At 44.7% G+C, this 20,458-nt stretch overlaps 1 protein-coding gene across 1 annotated transcript; it reads left to right on the forward strand.

Annotated features, from left to right (window-relative positions):
- The first annotated feature begins 12,921 nt into the window (after positions 1-12,921).
- LOC115088753 (transcription factor Sp5-like) lies at positions 12,922-19,472 on the forward strand. The gene is made up of 2 exons (XM_029596987.1): positions 12,922-12,975; positions 18,477-19,472. Exons 1-2 carry the CDS (start codon positions 12,922-12,924, stop codon positions 19,470-19,472), a joined length of 1,050 nt encoding a protein of 349 aa, XP_029452847.1.
- The last annotated feature ends 986 nt before the right edge of the window (positions 19,473-20,458 follow it).

The following is a 20,458-nucleotide window of genomic DNA, read 5'->3' on the forward strand; positions in this document are numbered from 1 at the left end:
GTGCAACACTGGAAAAACCAAAACGCCATCATTCCTCCTAAAACAATATAAAAATGTAACACATCAATCTTAATAGTAAAACTATACTAATAGAAAGAATAAGTATTTCAAAACAGCTGATGAACAGATTATTTAATAATTAAACTCAGGAAAAAATTGTAAATGTTTTCAAAAACTAATAAAATATTTCAAAACTATAGACACATCAACTAACATCCAACAATTAAAACTAATAAGAATTTTAAAATGCCCCACTCTCCATATCTGGGATATTTTGATTTCCAGTGACCCTGAGATTGTCCTGGATTGAGGGAGGGAGGCTGCACAAACTTTATCCTATCTCTCTCTCTCTCACACACACAGACACACACACACACACAAATGCACTTACTCACTCCCTCTCTCATACACAGACCCATGCTATCACACAAATTGTCTCACACATACATAGGCTCTCTGTCCCTCACACACACACACACACCCTCTCTCTCACGTATACATGCACATTGTCTCTCTCACACACATGCACATAAGCTCTCTCACACGCATATATATGCATGCAAGCACTCACAGCCTCTCTCTCTCTCTCTCTCTCACACACACACACATGCATTAAGGCTGTCTCACATACACACACACACATGCATATAGAGTATTACACACACATGCATACAAGTTCTCACACACAATCACATGCATACAGGCTTTCTCTCTCACACACACACACACATGTATGTAAGCACTCACTCACATCCTCTCTCACACACAGACATGCATATAGGCTCGCACTCATACACAACCACACACATGCATACATGGTCTATCACACAACTACACTCACATGCATACATGCTTTCTCACATACACCCACACCCACATGCATACAGACTCTCTCTTACACACACACATGCATACAGGCTTTCACACATACACAGACACACACCTGAATACAAATTCTCTCAAATGCACACACATGCAAGCATACAGGCTCTCTCACAACACACACACAGGCTCTCACTTTCTCTTACACACACACATTATCTTAGATCCTAGAGCTAGGGGAGATTCCTTAAAACTAATTGGTAGTAGTCTTAAAACAAATTTAAGAAAGCTTTTTGGTTTTTTCAGCCAATGCAGAATTAAGCTGTGGGATTTGTTGCCCGAGGACATGGTGAAGGTTAATAGTATAGCTAGTTTTAATAAAGCTTTGGGCAACCTCCTGGAGGACCGGTCCATTAATAACCATTAGTCTGGTAGGCTTAGGGATCACTACCTCTTGTGGCAGGCCCAGGGCTTCTATTAGGCATACTAGGCATTCGCTTAGAGCACCACAATTTGGGGGGGCTTCAAAATCCTGCCAGCGTGAGGTCCGGAGGGGCGCTGTACTGGAGCCAATCCCGCCAAACAAAGGAGCGCCGTGCTGGAGCTGCTGCCAATAGGTAGAGGAGGGGGGAATGAATGACCTAAGGTTTGCCTACAACACCAAATACACTTGTACTGGCCCTGCCAGAGCGTGAACAGGGAATGGATCTCTCCAATAAGATCCACTGGGTTCTTCTTTCAAGTGACCAGGATTGGCCATTGTCAGAGAAAGGATTGCTGAACCAATTTTTTCATCCAAGTCACTTCTTGTAAGACCCATGCTCAAAACGGGCGCGCAGACACATCCCCTGTGCGCTCGGTGCAATATTTAAATAAGAGTAAAATCAGAGCAGCGTTAAAAAAAAAAAGGCTCTAAGGAAGAATTATGCGTTTCCGGCACTCAAAGGAGTTTATAGCATCAGGTTCCCATTGCCACAGACGCTCAATACGAGCGTCCATTTTGATCCCGCTTCTTTTTGGTTATTTTGCCAAGTTTCATAGACATTGCTGATGAAGTTTATTGCATCAGGTGCCCATTGCTACAGGCAACTAAATTGTGTGGTCATAAGAAAAGTGTGCTTCTATTTTATCAAATCAATATATTTTTTTTCTCCACTGAAAGCAGTAAATTCAAGAGTCAGGATGATACTAAGGAATAGGGGTGTGCAGGGGAACAAAATTTGTTTCCTTTTTTCTTTTGTTTTCAGGAGGTTTTTCCCCCCATGAATTTAATTTCATTTAATGTTTGTATCTTTCATTAAAAAAAACAAAAAAACAAATCAAAAATTAGCTCCCCCCAATAAATGAAAAAAAAAAAGTTTCCCAAGGTCTCCCATCCCCATCACCCATCCCTCCCACCCGGAAAAATGCCAGGGCCAGGATACCCACCCCGGTCCCTACTTAAACAGACTGGTGGGAATCCACTGGCAAGGCCTAGGCTCAGCCCGAAGCCTCGGCCTTGTGTAGGCTGAAGCTATGGTAAGTCGCTGCGACCTCAGCCTAGGCTCTACAGCAACAGTGCTGTACAACAAAATGGCAGTTTCTGATGAGGCAGATGAGCCGGAGTTAATTTACTCTGGTGCGTCCCCAATGGATGCCGTCATTTGCGAATTAAGAAGACAATAAGAGGACCTACCGGCCAGCTCTCCAGCCTTCGGGCCTGGGCCTGACCCTGGGCCAAGGCTGCATGGTCGGCCCCTGCACCCGGGCTCCAGCCTAGGCCAAGGCATCAGGACTGGGCCTAGGCATCAGGCTGGGGTCCAGTCCGAGGCCCAGATGTTTGGACCTGGCTTTGGTCCTAGGTCGGGGCTCTGTCTTAGGCCGAGGCCTGTTCCCAGCGATGGGCCTGGGCCTGGGTTGAGGATCAGGCGTCGGGACCCAGACCGAGGTCAGGCTCCATTCTCCAGCTTAGGCCCAGGCATTGGGACCCGGCCTCCAGATCAAGCCACACCATCGAGCCTAGGTCTGGGTTCCGGCCTATGCCGAAGCCCTGGCAACGGGCCTAGGCATCAGGTGACAGGCCAGGGTCAGGGCTCTGGCCTAGACCAATGCCCCATAACACGCCTGGGTGTGGTCTGAGGTCCAAGTGTCAGGATCCAGCCTCTGGACTGGGCCCCAGCATTGGGCCTGGGTCCAGGCTCTGGCCTAGGCTGAGGCCCAGATATTGGGACCTGGCCTCGGGCCTGGATCCAGGCTCTGGCTTAGGAACAGGTAAGCAATTTTTCGGTGTGGCATGGGCCTTTCCTTGGGTCTCACCCAAGGCTCCAGTGTCGGCCTTGGCCTAGATCGATATCCTTGCATTGCGGTCGGGCCTAGACCACAGCCCCTGTTTTGGGTCTTGGCCTAAGCCCTAAGCAAGGCCCCAGTTTCACCCCAGGCCTAAGCCAAGGTGCTGGCATTGTATTCGGGTGTAAGCTTTGACCCCTTCATTTAATTGTAAGGCCCCTCAATTTGTTTCTGGGCCCATCTGAATGAAATAAATTGACCCTTATTTGTTGTGTTTTGCAAATTCAGTTAAAATAAATGCACATCCCTACTAAGTAGGACACATTTATCACAAAACAGAGGACCATAGTGGGGGTTTTGTTTTTTTTTAATAGAACTTTATTAATTTTATCAGAATTATAACACAGCACATGGACAATGGTGATCGCTATAGTACTCCAATCATTCTAGAAAATAAACAATAAATCTATCGCCGTCCCCTACCCCCCCCCCCCCCCCCGAACTCTCTAGATACCTACACAAGACAATAAGACAATGTCCAGCACAAAAATAACCACAAAGAATACTATCGTTGTTCAACCCATCAAAGTTAAATTAAGTACACATTATAACCTCAGAAACATTCCCGAACAAAACTCAAGAATCCACAGGCTCAGTGCCACTACCTAGCTAGTTACATATATAGTGTAAGTCAGCATCACAGAACGGACCACTCCTCTATCAATGGGGACATGACCAGCACAGAATTATATTCCAGCTTGTAACTGGCACCATAATAATCTTTAATAAAGATATTTCCCACAATAAAAGTAATAATGGGGCTTCACTCCCGGTAGAACTTCCAGATTTTATGGAAAGCCATCTTGTCATTTTTCACAGCTGTCAACGCAGCCATGCGCCGGGTTTCAGTGAGTTTGCGTAAGACCTCCGAGAATGCTGGGGTTTTCTCAGATTTCCAGTGAAGAGGAAGAGCGCAGCAAGCAACCAAAAAAAACTGAATACAAAATTTCTGCTGAAATTTGTGCAAACCCGAGCATGGTACGTTGAGTAATACCACTCCTGCAACTAAGGGCAGAGAGGCTTGTAAAGTTTCGTTTAACCAAGACACTATGGCCTTCCAGAATACAACAACCTTAGGCCATGACCACCACATGTGATAATAAGAGCCCATCAGGCCGCACTTTCTCCAGCACAGGTTTGATTGGTGAGGGTATATTTTGGGTAATTTCTCCGGGGCAAGATACCATCTGAACAACATTTTAAAACAATGCTCCTGTAATTTAGCAGAGATGGAACATTTGCCAACATTTCTAAAAATAATGCCCCAAGTTTTAGGGCTTAATACTGTTCTCAAGACTTTCTCCCACCGTGTAATATAACTAAGGGTGGGCTTCCCTGGATCATTTAATATTCCATACCGCATGGTTAAAAGGTGAGGTGAAAGAAGCTATTATAGCCAAAAGATCTTCATTCAAAAATTGGAAGAAGGATTCAACAGAAGAAAATAGGATAAAGCATAAGCACTGGCTGGTTAAAAGTAAGACATTGATAAGACAGGCTAAGAGAGAATTTGAAAAGAAGTTGGCCATAGAGGCAAAAACTCACAGTAAAAACTTTTTAAAATATATCCGAAGCAGAAAGCCCACGAGGGAGTCAGTTCGACACTTAGATGAATGAGGGATTAAAGGGGCACTTAGAGAAGATAAGGCCATCGCAGAAAGATTAAACAATTTCTTTGCTTTGGTGTTTACTGAAGAGGATGTTGGGGAGGACCCGTACTGGAGAAGGTTTTCATGGGTAATGATTCAGATGGACTGAAACAAATCACGGTGAACCTAGAAGATATGGTAGGCCTGATTGACAAACTGAACAGTAATAAATCACCTGGACCAGATGGTATATACCCCAAGGTTCTGAAGGAACTCAAAAATGAAAAAAATGTGTAACCTATCATTAAAATCATCCATTGTATCTGAAGACTGGAGGGTGGCTAATGTAACCCCAATATTTAAAAAGGGCTCCAGGGGTGATCCGGGAAAGTATAGACCAGTTAGCCTGACTTCAGTGCCAGGAAAAATAGTGGAAAGTGTTCTAAAGATCAAAATCAGAACATATAGAAAGACATGGTTTAATGGAACAAAGTCAGCATGGCTTTACCCAAGGCAAGCTTTGCCTCACAAATCTGCTTCACTTTTTTGAAGGGGTTAATAAACATGTGGATAAAGGTGAACTGATAGATGTAGTGTATTTGGATTTTCAGAAGGCATTTGACAAAGTTCCTCATGAAAGGCTTCTAGGAAAAGTAAAAAGTCATGGGATAGGTGGCGATGTCCTTTCGTGGATTATAAACTGGTTAAAAGACAGGAAACAGAGAGTAGGATTAAAAGGACAATTTTCTCAGTGGAGGGGGGTGGGCAGTGGAGTGCCTCAGGGATCTGTACTGGGACCTGTGCTTTTCAATATATTTATAAATGATTTGGAAAGGAATATGATGAATAGGTAATCAAATTTGCAGATGATACAAAATTATTCAGAGTAGTTAAATCACAAGTGGATTGTGATGAATTGCAGGAAGACCTTGTGAGACTGCAAAATTGGGCATCCAATGGCAGATGAAATTTAATGTGGATAAGTGCAAGGTATAGGTAATGCATATAGGGAAAATTAACCCATGCTATAGTTACACGATGTTAGGTTCCATATTAGGAGCTACCTCCCAGGAAAGAGATCTAGGCATCACAGTGGATAATACATTGAAATCGTCGGCTCAGTGTGCTGCGGCAGTCAAAAAAGCAAACAGAATGTTAGGAATTATTAGAAAGGGAATGGTGAATAAAATGGAAAATGTCATAATGCCTCTGTATTGCTCCATGGTGAGACCACACCTTGAATACTATGTACAATTCTGGTCGCCGCATCTCAACAAAGATATAGTTGTGATAAAGAAGGTACAGAGAAGGGCGACTAAAATGATAAAGGGGATGAACAGGTCCTCTATGAGGAAAGAGTAAAGAGGTTAGGACTGTTCAGCTTGGAGAAGAGATGGCTGAGGGGGGATATGATAAAGGTGTTTAAAATCATAAGAGGTCTAGAACAGGTAAATGTGAATCGGTTATTTACTCTTTCGGATAATAGAAGGACTAGGGGGCACTCCATGAAGTTAGCATGAAGCACATTTAAAACTAATCGGAGAAAGTTATTTTTCACTCTACAATTAAACTCTGGATTTGTTGCCAGAGGATGTGGTTAGTGCAGTTAGTGTAGCTGGGTTTAACAAAGGTTTGGATAAGTTCTTGGAGGAGAAGTCCATTACTTGCTATTAATCAAGTTGACTTAGGGAATAGCCACTGCTATTGCTTGTTGCACTGGAGGTGGACCCTTGGCCTGGTGCAGGATTGGTACGGCCCTCTGATCGGACCCAGAGAGCACCTGCCACCAGGAGGCGGAGCACAGGAGGAGACAGAGGCTAGCTGGAGCTTCGCCAATAACAGCCGGGGTTTCAGCAGGTTGAGCCCTTGGATACCTGGGCTGCCTGGACTTAGGTGGGCCTCACAGGGTCTCCTGGAGAGGTAGCGAAGGGGTGTGCCCACCACGAACAAGGGTGCGTGGTCAATGTCAAAAACAGGATGGTCTGATGGTCACGGAAGGCCAGAAGAGAGTGTCTGAGTTGATAGCGAGGATCAAGGCCAGAGTATCAGTCCAGAATGGTCAGCCAAAGCAAGGGCCAGTTCCAGTGGTCAGTCCGGGCATAGTCAGGTCAGGCGAAGGTCAAGTTCCAGGCAGCAATCTGACGTGGTCAAAGGACGGGCAGAGGTCAGTTCCAGGCAGCAGTCAGATGCAGGGTCGGATTGGCCTATCAGGGATCGGGCATCCCCCGGTGGGCCGGTCGCACTAGTCACATGGTCTGCCGAGCACGGCCGTGACAGAGCCATGCTCAGCACACCACATGGTATCTCCTGGGCCGGCCTGGGTGGCGAATCCCTGGGTTGGTCTTCATCGGGAATCCGCCACTGGTCAGATGTGGTCAGTGGACAGACAGAGGTTGACTCCAGGTGGCAGTCAGACGTGGTCAAGAACATGCAATGGTCAGTACTGTGTGATCAGTCTGGAGGGTACTACCAGGGAATGAGGATATGCTGGAACAAGGAGACGCTGGAACAGGAGACGCTGGAACAGGCAAACTAGTACACCGAAGTGTTGACCCGATTGCCAAGGCAGGGATCAGGGGTTTGAACCCTGCCTTATATATGGAAGCCCGATGATGTCATCAGCATGCACCTCCTGGGGTTTTTCCGCGCTGATCCCTTTAAACACACAGGTGATGGCCTAGGGGCGGGGCCGAGCCGGCCAAAAAAGCAGAGCCTCGACGGGAGCTCCGCTGTGAGGCCTGCAGGGACGAGGAGGCCACGGTGAGAGGTGGGGGCACCGGGGGTTCGGGGCAGCAGCCAGGTCCATGCTAGTGGAGGGTAAAGCCAGGTGAGCAGGCTCGGTCGCAGCACCCACGCGGCCGGGACGCACAACATTACTGGCATCAGTAGCATGGGATAGACTTAGTTTTTGGGTACTTGCCAGGTACATATAGTCTGGAATGGCCACTGTTGGAAACAGGATGCTGGGCTTGATGGACCCTTGGTCTCACCCAAAATGGCATATTCTTATTTTCTTATCTTAGCAATTATCCCAGTAGTCGAATCGGTATTAACACAAACATTTTCAAACAAAGACCTACTCGTTCGTAATGAGTTTGATTGACGAAGTGAGTCTAAAAAATGTTTCACCTGTGCATAGGCATAAAAAGTACCCTGCCGAGGAGAGAATCGCTGAACGAGGTGGTCCAAGGGGATCAGCATGCCATAAGTAAAAAGATGGCCAATTTTGGAGATACTGACCCTGTGCCAGGCCTGAAATGTTGTATTCTGAAAACCAGCTGGAAAAAGTTTATTATGAATAAGGGAGGACTGGTAAAAATAAGAGTATTCTCCTACAAAATGTGCTCTCCATTGGGACCATGCCCTCAGTATGGTATGGAAGGTACCGGGGATAGTTCATACTGATAGCCAAGAGTCCCGTGGTTGCCACGGTAACACTCCTAATGACATTTTCCCTACGATAGCTTGTTTAGTCATTGCCCATTGTTTCTTTGAGTGTGCCTTACCAATATCTACAAATGCTCTTAATTGGGCAACAGCATAGTATAGGGAAAGATTTGGAATTCCAAACCCTCCTTGTATTTTAGGAAGGAAAAGAACTCATCTAGCTACTTGAAGGGGGCAACGGCGCCAGATAAAATCAAATATCTTCTTCTGCCACCTACGCAGTAGCAATGGTGAAATAAAAGTGGGAAGAGTGAAAAACAGATACAGGAATCGAGGGAGAATATTCATCTTAATGATAGCAATCCGCCCAAACCACGAGAAGGGCCCCCTTTGCCATTTTTCCAAATCTTTATCAATCGAGCGGACCAACGGTACATAATTGAGAGAGAATAGGTCATCTAGAGAGGGTCCTATACGAATACTCAGATATTTCAAAGAGATCTGGGCCCAACGAAAGGAGAAATGTTTTTTGATGGAGGATATTTCAGATTCCATTAGGTTAATATTGAGCAGTTCAGATTTTTCTATATTGACTTTAAATCCCGATACCCTATTAAACTGCTTCAGCTCATCTTCCACACTCCCAGTAAGGAAGAAGATGGGTATGCAAGAGTAAACAAAATGTCATCTGCAAAGAGTGATAATATGTAGGAAGTTTCTTTGCGTTGAATACCATTAATAGTTGTGGCAGAGCGTATCCTTGCTGCAAAAGGCTCAAGGAATAACGCAAATAATAATGGTGAGAGGGGGCAGCCTTGTCTGGTGCCTCTACCAATTGGGAAATCAGGTCCATAACTGCCATTAACTTTCACTTTGGCTCTTGGGTGATTATAGAATTGTTTAAACCACTGCAAGAAAAAGGAGACAAATTGCATCTTCTGTAAAGTGTGAAAAAGGAATGGCCAAGGGACTAGATCAAAGGCGTTTTCTGCATCAATGGACAGTAGCAGGGAAGGGATATTTTCCCTTCGTACCTACCATATCAAATCAATAATTTTACGTACATTGTCCGCAGCCATTCACTGTGGGATAAACCCCACTTGGTCCGAATGAACTAAGGATGGCAAGAATCGGTTCAGGCGAAAGGCAAGGATGCGGGCCAGGATTTTGAGGTGTAAGCTAATTAAAGAAATGGGTCTGATGATCTGCATAGCGTGGGTTCTCTGCCAGGTTTGGCAATCACTGTAATCCCTGCTACGTTGGAATGCGAATGAAAAGAACCCCCATCCCTAATAAAGTTAAAGAGAGAAGCTAGTGGGCCAGCTAATACAGATGTTAACTTTCAATAGCACTCGCTTGAAAAACCATCTAGTCCTGGTGATTTATTAGATATTAGAGATTGGATTACCTGCAGTACCTAATCAGGGGTAATAGATTTATCCATAAACTGTTGTTGTTCAGAGGTTAAACTGGGCAGAGTCATAGATTGCAGATATTCCTCAATATCCGAATCCTGGATAACAGAATTGGGGCTATATAAAGCAGCATAGAAATCAGAAAACCAATTTTGGATTTCCACTTGGTCCGTACTTATCCTCCCAGAATTATCCTTAATTTTCAAAATAATGCTTTGTGAAAAGCGTGATTTTAGCCGACAGGCTAAGATGCGGCCTGCTTTGTTCCCTCCCTCATAATAGGATTGCTTTGCAAAGCTTCATTTGGTGCAAGATTTTATTATCATCTAATTGTTGGAGTTCCGCCCTTGCTGATAGGAGTTTAGCATAAATTTTAGCAGATGAGGACTGCATGTGCAACCTAGAAAGCTGGGCAACTTTACATTCCAAGGAAGCCCAAACTTTATCTCTTTCTTTTTTACCTGCCATGGCCTTAGCTATAAGTAGGCCTCAGGCGACTGCCTTCAAGCACTCCCACTCAACACTAACAGGCCGATACTGTAAAAATCACGGGAGAGCAGGCGCTCTGTGTTGAGCGCCCGCTCTCCTGACGCACACCCAGGCACTTCTCCTGGGCCCGTGATTCTCTATTTAAATGAGGCAGTGTGCTAATAAGGAGGCGCTAGGGACAATAGCGCATCCCTAGCGCCTCCTTATTAGTGGTAGAGGTGGCTGTCAGTGGGTCCGAGAACTGACGCTCTATGTTACCGGTGTTGGTTTTCAAACCCGCTGACAGCCACGGGTTAGGAAAGCGGACGCCGGTAAAATTGAGCATCTGTTTTTCTAACCTGCTGACTGGCGGGCTAGGATATTAAGTCAGAAGGTGTCCAGAAAAGCAGTATTTTCTGCTTTTCTGTACACTTTTCTGGGTTGTTTAGAACTTAATGCCTGCTCTTGGGCAGGCGTTAATTTCTGAGAGTAAAATGTGCAGCTTGACCGCACATTTTACTTTCAATATCCCGAGCGACTAACTAATAGGCTCATCAAAATGCATTTGCATGTGGGGAGCGCTTTTAGTTTTCGGGGGGTTGGAAGCACGTTTTCGAGGCGCTGTTACCCCTTACAGTACAGGACTGAGAGTTAAGGCTAAAATATTCCTGCATCTGTTTTGCCAGATCTTTTACAAAAGCATCATCCTTTAATAATGATGAATTTAGTCGACAGAATCGTTGGCCCTCATTCCCTCCTTGAAGCCTAATGTCTAACCACACCGGGCCTGGTCAGACCAGGTAATGGGTTCTATATCTACTGCATGGATCCTGGAAAGGAGAAATGTATCCACCAATAAAAAAATCAATACGGGAATATGTATCATGAGGGTTAGAATAAAAAGCATACCCGGGAGGAGGGATAATATTGTCTCCATATGTCATTAAATTCCACTCAGACATAATAGAGACCAGGAGGGCTCTAGTCTTACGTCTGTCTGAACTCCTCTCATGTGCCGCAACGAGAGAGTTATGTCCAACTCTGGACGTAATGTCAAATTAAAATCCCCCTCCAATAATCAAATAGCCCTCCCCATGCATATCCAAGTTGTTCTTAAGTCGAGACAAGAATGAAAGTGGATTCTGGGAGGGAGCATATAATGAAACTAGAGACAGAATATCATTCCCAGTTTTAAGCTTAAGAAACATAAAACGACCCTCCGGGTCTGCCTTCTGATCCAGTAACTCAAAAATAAGGGTGGAGGAGATAAGAATATCCGTCCCTGCACAGTGTGAGTTTTTGTTAGTGGCAGCTAAACACTTGTGTGGGTACTCCTTAAAAGAGAGCAGGTCTTCATGCCGTTTGCATAGGTGAGTTTCTTGAAGAAAAACTATGGTGGCTTTTTGTGTGATTATTTAACTCTTTTTGTAGTAGGAGACATTTTTTTTTCGGAGAGTTTAGCCCCTTCACATTAGGAGGAAATAGACGAATCATGTAAGAAACAACTAGCAAGTAACTTCATATACGTCCAACTGCAAGTAGTGGTACTGGGGGAATGTGAGTTAATAAAACCAAGAAAATGCCCAGCCTTGTGAGTTGTAAAAAAAAATAAGAGAGAGAACAACATGTTCATAAGTTGAAGACACAACGAGAGAGCTTCAGCCCAGATGCAAACCCCCTAAAAACCTGATCCGCTGCATCCACCCTGCGGGATCCCTCCCTAAGGGGGGGCTGGCCATCACCCCCAAGACAACCCCTTCGCCCCACCTCCCCACCATAACCATAAACACGAAAACTGAAGAAAATGAGCAGTACTGCTCAGGTAGCCATCATCAATCATTGTGCCATCCCAAAACGCTATAAACCTGTCAGACCTCTTAAAGCTCAACGTCCACGTCAGGTCACCACCAGAGTTTCATTAAAGTTGAGCTTTAAATGCTAACTGTAGATGGCGGTTTCAGAAGTTGGCTGGGGTTGTTAGTATCGAGGTTATCATTCCTATTGCTGCTTGGTGGATAAGGCAGGGTCAGTGACAATAGTCCCTAAACTTTCCACTCCCGAAGTGGCTGCACGCCTGCTCGTGTTTGGCATCGCGCAGAACATTGGCAGTCTCTGATCGTCTTCATGTTTTATTTTAAATGGGATTAGAATTAAATGTCTTTCAGAGATGGGGGGGGGGGGGGAAAGGACGGACTCGTCTTGACCCCCTCTGAAACTGTTTTGTCTGTTCCGGATTAACAAAAGCTTTTTTATTTTCTGTAACTCCCATCACGACTAATTTTGTTTATTAAAATCCATTTCAATTACAAAGTGTAGACTTAACCTCTTCACCCATGGTCTTTCCCTGCATCCCCCACCCTTTAAAAAAAAAAAAAAAAATCCAAGATACACAACTTAATTGAAACTGCAGAGAACCCTCATCTTCAATTGTACTGTAAGGAGATAAGAAAGAAACAGAGGATCAGACAACCCAATCACCGCTTCTTGCACGCATAACAAGCCCCCAGCAGGGGGTCTCTCCCCCCCCCCCCCCCCCCCCCTCTCTCTCTCTCTCTCTCTCTCTCTCTCTGCTTTTAAAGAAGAGCCGACCAGGCCTCCCTCCCCTCCCCCACTTTGAAACGGTTCAATCCACTTTAATGATTGGTTAGCTTTCTGACTTCAAAGGGACCCTAAACCCAAACCCCCGATTGGCTGAAAGGGAGCCAAAAAAAAAAAAAAAGTTTGATCACAGGAAAAGGGATATTCAGATGAGCTGGGAAAAAAAAAAAAAGGGCAGAGAAACAGTACAAGTGAGAAGAAAGACCCTGCTCAGTCTCTTGTCTCTCTGTCCCAGTTTCTAACCGGGCTATGAAGCCTTAAACTGGGCCACTCACACTCCGGAAAGTGGCTACAGGGCCTGACCCGCTCGGATTCTCATGGCGACCCTGGGGGCTCAGGCAGGAGAAAATACCTTGCAGGCATTCTTACAGGTGAGACCGGGCTTCACACCCTATTACTGTTGTTGTTATTATTATTATTATGCCATTTACAGTGCATGAAAACCTCTAAAATGTGCCAGTAAAATGAGACTGAAGGACTAACTCCGATTGAGGAACCTGGGTAGCCCCCAAAACTTGCATCATTCAAGGGTTAACTTTATAAAAGGTCTCCTCTTTACCCAAGCACTGTGTTGGCTTGATTTCAATTAATAGAGAGAGAGAGAGAGAGAGAGAGAGAGAGAGCGAGCTATATGTATATTTAGATATTGCAGGTACCTTATATAGTGTATTTATGAAAATACACGCATATATTTTGGTTATTTGGCGACACATGCAATGGTTGAATTAGCATAACTGTTTTTTGGAAGGACTACCATATTTAGATATTGTAGATAGTAACGTGAGTACTATTTATACTGTACATAGGAAGAAATCGATGCTGTCTGATGCTATATATACATACATATATGGAACCTTTTCCTCATTAACTCCTATTTATCCCAGAAAACACATTTTATTACATTGTGGGATCCAATAAAAACCTGAGAAATGGGCTTTCTCTCGCTGTCCCTGCAAACAGAAAAAGAAAAAAAAACAAACCCTACTTTATCCAAGAAAACACAGAGTCAGGGCTAATATAAATACAGTATCCATGTGTACACACAGGTATATGTTCTGGGTAAAGGGAAAAGCTGGACGCATTAGCTACAATATCCATGCACACCACACCCATCACGCAACAGGCATATGCACACATACATAAAACCGAGGGCGCATGCTTTCCATTCTAGTGACCCAAGCCTTTCACTGTTGGGAAGCTTTTCATTGTTTTCTCCAAGGAAACTTGATTTTAAAGAATATATTTGTCAGGGGTAAAGAAAGGAATTTGGATATGAAGGAACATTACTACTAACCCAGTAACTGTTTCTTTACTTTCCAATTGTAATGTGCATTATGCTCTTGAATGCACTAGATACATCCAAATAATTATTCCATATTTTAAAACAATGTAACGTCATCTACTCTTTTGTGCCAGAAAAAAAAGATAATTAATTTTTGGCACACGTGTTCATTTGGGCTTTTGCTCTGTAAACTTTTATTTTCAAAAATTGCATTCGCATATTTTATCTTTTGTTTCATCTGTTCTGTGTGTGCCGAGGTTGCACCAAAACTTTTTGCTGTCCACAACACTGAGCTGGATTTTATAGAAAGACGTCTTGTGTGATGTGAAAATGTAACTTGCTTTTGTCAGCTGATGCAGTGCTGGTGATGTACTGAGGTTGAACTTTCATCAAACCCCGTTCAAGAATTTGCAAACAGCTAAATAGCAACAGTTTCCTTACTGTTTTATAACTCCAAGAAGAGAGATTTTTTTTAGTCTCTAATTTCATGTCTCGGCCATGAACCTTTGTTACCTTTCCAATCATCCATTGCATGCTGTGTACCTCGGGTGGAGAAATGCCCAGCACATGTTCAGATCGGAAAAAGCATTCATAATTCTCCCTCCCTCCCCCAAATCTTTATCAAGGTGAAACTGGCCATTTCTCACATAACCCAAGATCAAACAAGTTAAAAAACAAAACAAAAAACAACTCGCCCGCTTCAGATTTTAAAATGAAAAGGGAGATTTAGGAGGCTTGTTAAGCAAATTGAACTTTTCTGTGCATGTTAACCACCCAGTTTCTGGATAAACAAAATAAAATAAAAAAAAACCAAAACCAAACAATAGCTGTGTACCCCCACCACCCATATAATTGTCTCGTCTTGATGCCTTAATCCTAAACTGATAACTAATCTAGTCCGATCTAAACTTTACCTGTTTTGTTTTAAATCAGATTAACTAAAAATATCTCATTTGCAAGCATAAATGGATTAATCAGACCTTAGCTGCGAGGCAGGCTTCTTGCTAGGCCTAACTATCACGTTTCTTTTACTTTTCTGAAACCTTTCTAAAGTGGCTTGCGGTGTGGATCCCTGGGATTAATGGAGTTGCTTTTCATTTACCTGCTTGCAAAAATCCCTTCAGGGTTTTACTGCACTCAGATCTGGAGGCTGCAGAGCTTTTCACTTCGGTTTTACAGAATTTCGGGGCCCATGCAATAAGCTGTGAGTTACAACTGCATGCTGACATTCGGTGCGCAGTTTCTTAATGCACACGCTAAAGGTTATTTTAGTTCCCGATGCAGTCAGTAAGCTAATGTTATGCTAATACATCAGGAGTTAAAAAAAAAAAAAAAAGTGCACTGACTGGAAACTATGGGCACAAACCCAAGTTAAAATGCACGCTCAGCACAGGCTGAATGCAGATTTGAAACTCCTCGGAGTGGGGGGAGTCTCCCAGATGTGATTTATGCATGCAAAACTCATGGTTTTCTGCACTCAAAATGCTCATAAAATGTTTTCAGCGAAGAAAGGATTTTTTTTTGTGTGTATAAAATATATGTATGCGCAGAAAGCATGCTCTGTATGTGCCAAGCATATTTCTGCACATAAATCCCGATTACAGGTCCCGGTGCTGGAATTTCAGCTTCTGCCCATCGACCGACGCAAGCGCCGGACACTTTACCTCTGACCAAGAGTACAAATTTCCAGCACTAGGGAAACACCAGTTAAGCCAGCACATGCCTTTATTTTGCATGCGGTTTCTATGCGGGGCACTAAGCAGGATGCCCAGTTTTGCACGCATGTTTTTTTTTCTGTGCGCACATCTGCTTGCTGCACCTGGAGCAACATTTACACATAAAAAAAAAATGTGTGCGCACCTTTGGGTAAAACTGTGCGCTCTACTGCACGCACTCTTATGTGCATCCGCCTGTTTGACTGATGCGGAGAAAGCAGAGAGTATGTCAGTGCTACTAGGGTGCAGGACAAGACACTTATCTTGCAGCCATCTAGCTGGGGGGGAGGGGAGCAGTGTTTTGTCAGTTACCAGGCCAGCTGGGCCTGGGCACCCCAGAGAGATGATGTGCTCAGGCCCAGGAAGAGAGGGAAGACAGCTGCCACTAGGGTGCCTCTTTAAGAAGGTGGCTCTCCAGCCTTTGTCTCGGTCATGTCATATCTGGGGAGGGCCAGCAACAGAGACCGCAGGGGAGAAAAGAACATATATGAACATAAGAACATGCCATACTGGGTCAGACCAAGGGTCCATCAAGCCCAGCATCCAATAGTGGCCAATGCAAGACACAAGTATCCGGCAAGTACCCAAACGTTAAATAAATAAATAAATAATAAGCTACTATATTGCTTATTAATTAAAAGCAGTTTATGGATTTTTCCTTTCGGAACTTATCCAAACCTTTTTTAAACCCAGGTTCACTAACTGCTGTAACCACATCCACTGACAATGAATTCCAGAGCTTAACTATGCACTGAGTGAAAAGGAATTTTCTTGGATTTGTTTTAAATGAGCTACTTGCTAGCTTCATGGAGTGCCCCCCTGATCCTTCTATTATTTTATGGAATGGAAAAAAGGCAAGAATTCTGTTGTCAGTATTGATGAAATCCTTTGATCAAGGGGGTTTGAAATGTCCTAATTTACAATGGTACAATCTGGCATGATTGTTATGCCATATTTCAGATTGGATCTTCTCACACATTCTTTGCAGAGTTGGTTCAGTCCAATTTCTTTAAATTTTTTGATACAGATTGATGACAGGGATGCTCCAGGGAACTTAAGACAGATATAATGGTGCATTCTTGTAGGAGGACCTGGACATTGCTGGGGAACCTAGAAACAGAGTAAAGTTATCATTTATTTCTAATCATGAGAATCCACAATTTGTCCCAGGTTTAGAAAACCAGATTTTTAAAGTCGGGAATACAAAAGTGCTTAAACAAATTCAACAATTCTTTATAGGAGACTCAAATGTCTTACACAGTTTCCAGGAGTTGCAGAGATTAGCACATAGATTTCTGTACATATTTGCAAGTACGGCATTATATAACTGATCCTCTCAAGTCTAATGCAGACATCGGGACACCTGAGTTATTAGAGGAGATATTGATAGGTATAACTCTTGTGCTAAATTCATATAGAGCCTTAAATAGCATAACAATGTCAAATGCGTTTGTAGAGATGTAGTAAGTCGGATTTTAAAATGACAATACAAGAATTTCAACAGTGTTTCTTGTATACGTGTTTCTATATGTTGACTGTTAAATCTGTTCTGATATGTAAAAAGGGATTTTTGTATTATTAATTAGATTTATGAGGCAGTTATAAAATTGTCTCCGCATCTCCATTATATATACCTTGTAAGGCCCTACTCCATCTCTGGTCATCCTCCTCTCACCCCCATCCTACCACACTGTGTCAGTCTGCATGCTTAAATTCAGGTACCATTTTGTGATCTCTTCTGCTGATAGACGGGCCGATACAGTAAAACCCGCGGGAGAGCCGGCGCCCCGAGGCGAGCGCCCGCTCTCCCAACGCGCACCCAGGCCAGTCTCCAGGGCGCGCGATCAAGTATTTAAATGAGGGCCCGCAGTAAAAGGAGGCGCTAGGGATACTAGCGCGTCCCTAGTGCCTCCTTTTTGACAGAAGCGGCAGCTGTCAGCGGGTTTGACAGCCGACGCTCAATTTTTCTGGCGTTGGTTCTAGAGCCCGCTGACAGCCACGGGTTCAGAAAACGGACGCCGGCATAATTGAGCGTCCATCTTCCGACCCGCAGGCAGCGGGCACATTTAAAAAAAATTTTTTAATTTAAAATTATTTTTATTTTTGGGGCGTCCAACTTAATATCGCTATGATATTAAGTCAGAGGGTGTACAGAAAAGCAGGTTTTTCTGCTCTTCTGTACACTTTCCCGGTGCCAGACGAAATTAGCGCCTGCCTTTGGGCAGGCGTTAATTTTTGAAAGTAAAATGTGCGGCTTCGCTGCGCATTTTGCTTTCTGTATCGCACGGGAATGTCTAATAGGCCCATCAACATGTATTTGCATGTTGCGGGCGCTATTGGTTTCGGGGGGGGGGGGGGGGTGTTGGCCGCGCGTTTTCGACGCGCTATTACCTCTTACTGTATAAGGGGTAAAGCTAGCGGGTCGAAAACACGCGTCCAACTCCGGTCAAACAGTGCACTTACTTGGAGTGCACTTTATTATATCGGCCCGAGAGTTAGGTTAGGGGGCCTGACATGCATTCAGAAACAAAGTGCGGTCCGTCCTATCCACTCCCCCAGGTGACTGCAGGTCCCTCACCAGTTTGTTTGTAGAATGTGTGGGATTCTGGTTTGGCTTGGGCACATATAAATTCATTTTATCATTATTATAACACAGCACTGATTGCTGCCATTGCATAGCAGTCGAAGCCATAGAATATAATTCCTGACAAGTTCTGAATGTAAATTGCTATCTTTGACATCTTGCTGCTGACTAGTTAAGGTGGTCCTTACATGATTTTGTCATGAATAGAGAATGTCATATTTTAGCTTGCCTCACTTCATATTTAATTATAAAGTTTTTTTTTGTTTTTTTTTTTTTAATGTTTTGCACTAGGATAGGACTCCGAGTTGTTCTCCAGACGCTGGACTTTATTCCTCACTGAGCTTTCTAACGGCCAACTGTGGGCAGGTTAGACCAACTGCTCCCTCTGCCTCTGAATTCCATCGGCTCTCGTATGAGAACCCTGCAGCATCTACCGGGATGTTTCAACTGTGGAGCAGTGACATGCCCCCAAATTCAGGACTTGGTGCCCATGCTCTGACTTTCAGCATGCCTAAAGTCCAGTGCTCAGCACACATGCCGGCAGTGGCGTCTCAGCAGCCCCATGAACTTCCCCTAACACCGCCTGCTGAGCACACGACCTACACCTTTGAACTGTCTCCAGTCAAGGGCTTGACTTCTCAGGTTCAGCCCAATCCCTCATACCACTACCCGGATGCAACCCCTATGGCCCAAGACTTCTCAAATTTCGTCCAGAGTCCTTCAACGTTGCCTCCAAGGCACTTGCCAGCTGGGCACGTGGAAGATCCCCCCTGGTGGAGCCTGCAGCAGGGAAACGCTGCTGGGAACCTCCACCCCTTTCACTTGGGAAGACCCTTCGTGCTGGGGCCTCAGCCTCACATTGCAGAACTTTTCCAGAGCACCCCCAAGGATCTCCTCAGCCCCGCTAGACGCTGCAGGAGATGCAGGTGCCCCAACTGCCAGACCTCCAGCACTGCCCCTGAGCCTGGGAAGAAGAAGCTCCATGTCTGCCACATTGCAGGCTGTGGGAAGATCTACGGCAAGACGTCCCACTTAAAGGCCCATCTGAGGTGGCACGCCGGCGAGCGCCCTTTCGTTTGCAACTGGATCTTCTGCGGGAAGAGCTTCATCCGGTCAGACGAGCTGCAGAGGCATCTGAGGACTCACACCGGGGAGAAGCGCTTTGGATGCCAGGAGTGTGGGAAGAGGTTCACCAGGAGCGACCACCTGTCCAAGCACATAAAGACCCATCAGAACAAGAAGCTGAGAGGGAACGCCTCCATTCTGGAGCACATCAAGAAGGAATAGGGGAGCACCCGCGCACGCTGCAGCTTTTCTCTTCGGCTCTTTGTGAAGCTGACGCACTCAAAGGATGACAATCGGCCTTCCAACCCAGATGATTCACCCTCCGGAAACCTCCGTGGCATTGCTGGCTATATGAGAAATATAACGTCACAAAACTCTGACTCGTTATTCAGAGGTGCGTTGCTGTATAGATTAGGGTAAGGTCTTTGTAACGGAGAAGCTCCAAGATGATTAAAATGGAAGCGGATCCAAAGAAATGCTGTCCTTACATGAAATCTACCTGGTATGTGGAACAGACATTGATTTTGACGTAACCCATCCCCCCTCCAAAAAAAAAAAAGAGAACTCCTGGAAGACCTTTCAAATGGACCTGAAACCAGACCCAGCCTACGGAATACACATGTAGCTTCCCACTGGACCAAAAATATCCATACAGCTCTATGTTTTGTGGAGCTGATGATGTGCAAGTGTACTTAGTTTGACAGACTTATTGAAGCATTGAGACTTTCATTTTCAGAAGATGCTCTTTCTCTGGATTTGTTTTGGTTTGTTCATTAGTTTCATTCTGATCCGCCTCAATTGGAAACCAGTCTCTGTTGGGCTATGGTGCCAGGAGCCTCCATTCACAAGCACGTTGGGTTAATCCCTCATTCCCCCCCCGGTCCAACCTTGTGGTAAGAGTCCTCAGTGGGAGGCCAGAGGCAATGGTTTTCTCCGGGGCCTGCTGCACCTGTACCCTGACTGTGCACGTGATGCCATCGTTGTGCAATAGCCGGGACTTCCCCAGTGCAGGGGGGCTGTGAGTGCTTCTCCCGGGCACTGCCACTGACTCAATGAGCCGGCCCCTTTGTCTTGGTGCTTTCATGGTAGATTTAAGTTCTTTTTGCTTTTGATTTCCACGCTACCTTCTCACTTTGCCTCGTCCTACCTGTCCCCCTGAAGTCCTTGAGACTTCTGTGGCTCCTTGAAATGGGACAGCTGGCAGCATC

This window comes from Rhinatrema bivittatum, chromosome 3 (genome assembly GCF_901001135.1).
Source record: "Rhinatrema bivittatum chromosome 3, aRhiBiv1.1, whole genome shotgun sequence".
In the NCBI taxonomy this organism is placed as follows: Eukaryota; Metazoa; Chordata; class Amphibia; order Gymnophiona; family Rhinatrematidae; genus Rhinatrema; species Rhinatrema bivittatum.

Excerpts from the sequence above, each read along its gene's own strand:
- LOC115088753 (XM_029596987.1), top strand. The coding sequence starts at position 12,922 with ATGGCGACCCTGGGGGCTCAGGCAGGAGAAAATACCTTGCAGGCATTC. Across the intron at positions 12,976-18,476 it reads CCTTGCAGGCATTCTTACAG|GATAGGACTCCGAGTTGTTC; the intron begins GTGAGACCGGGC and ends GTTTTGCACTAG.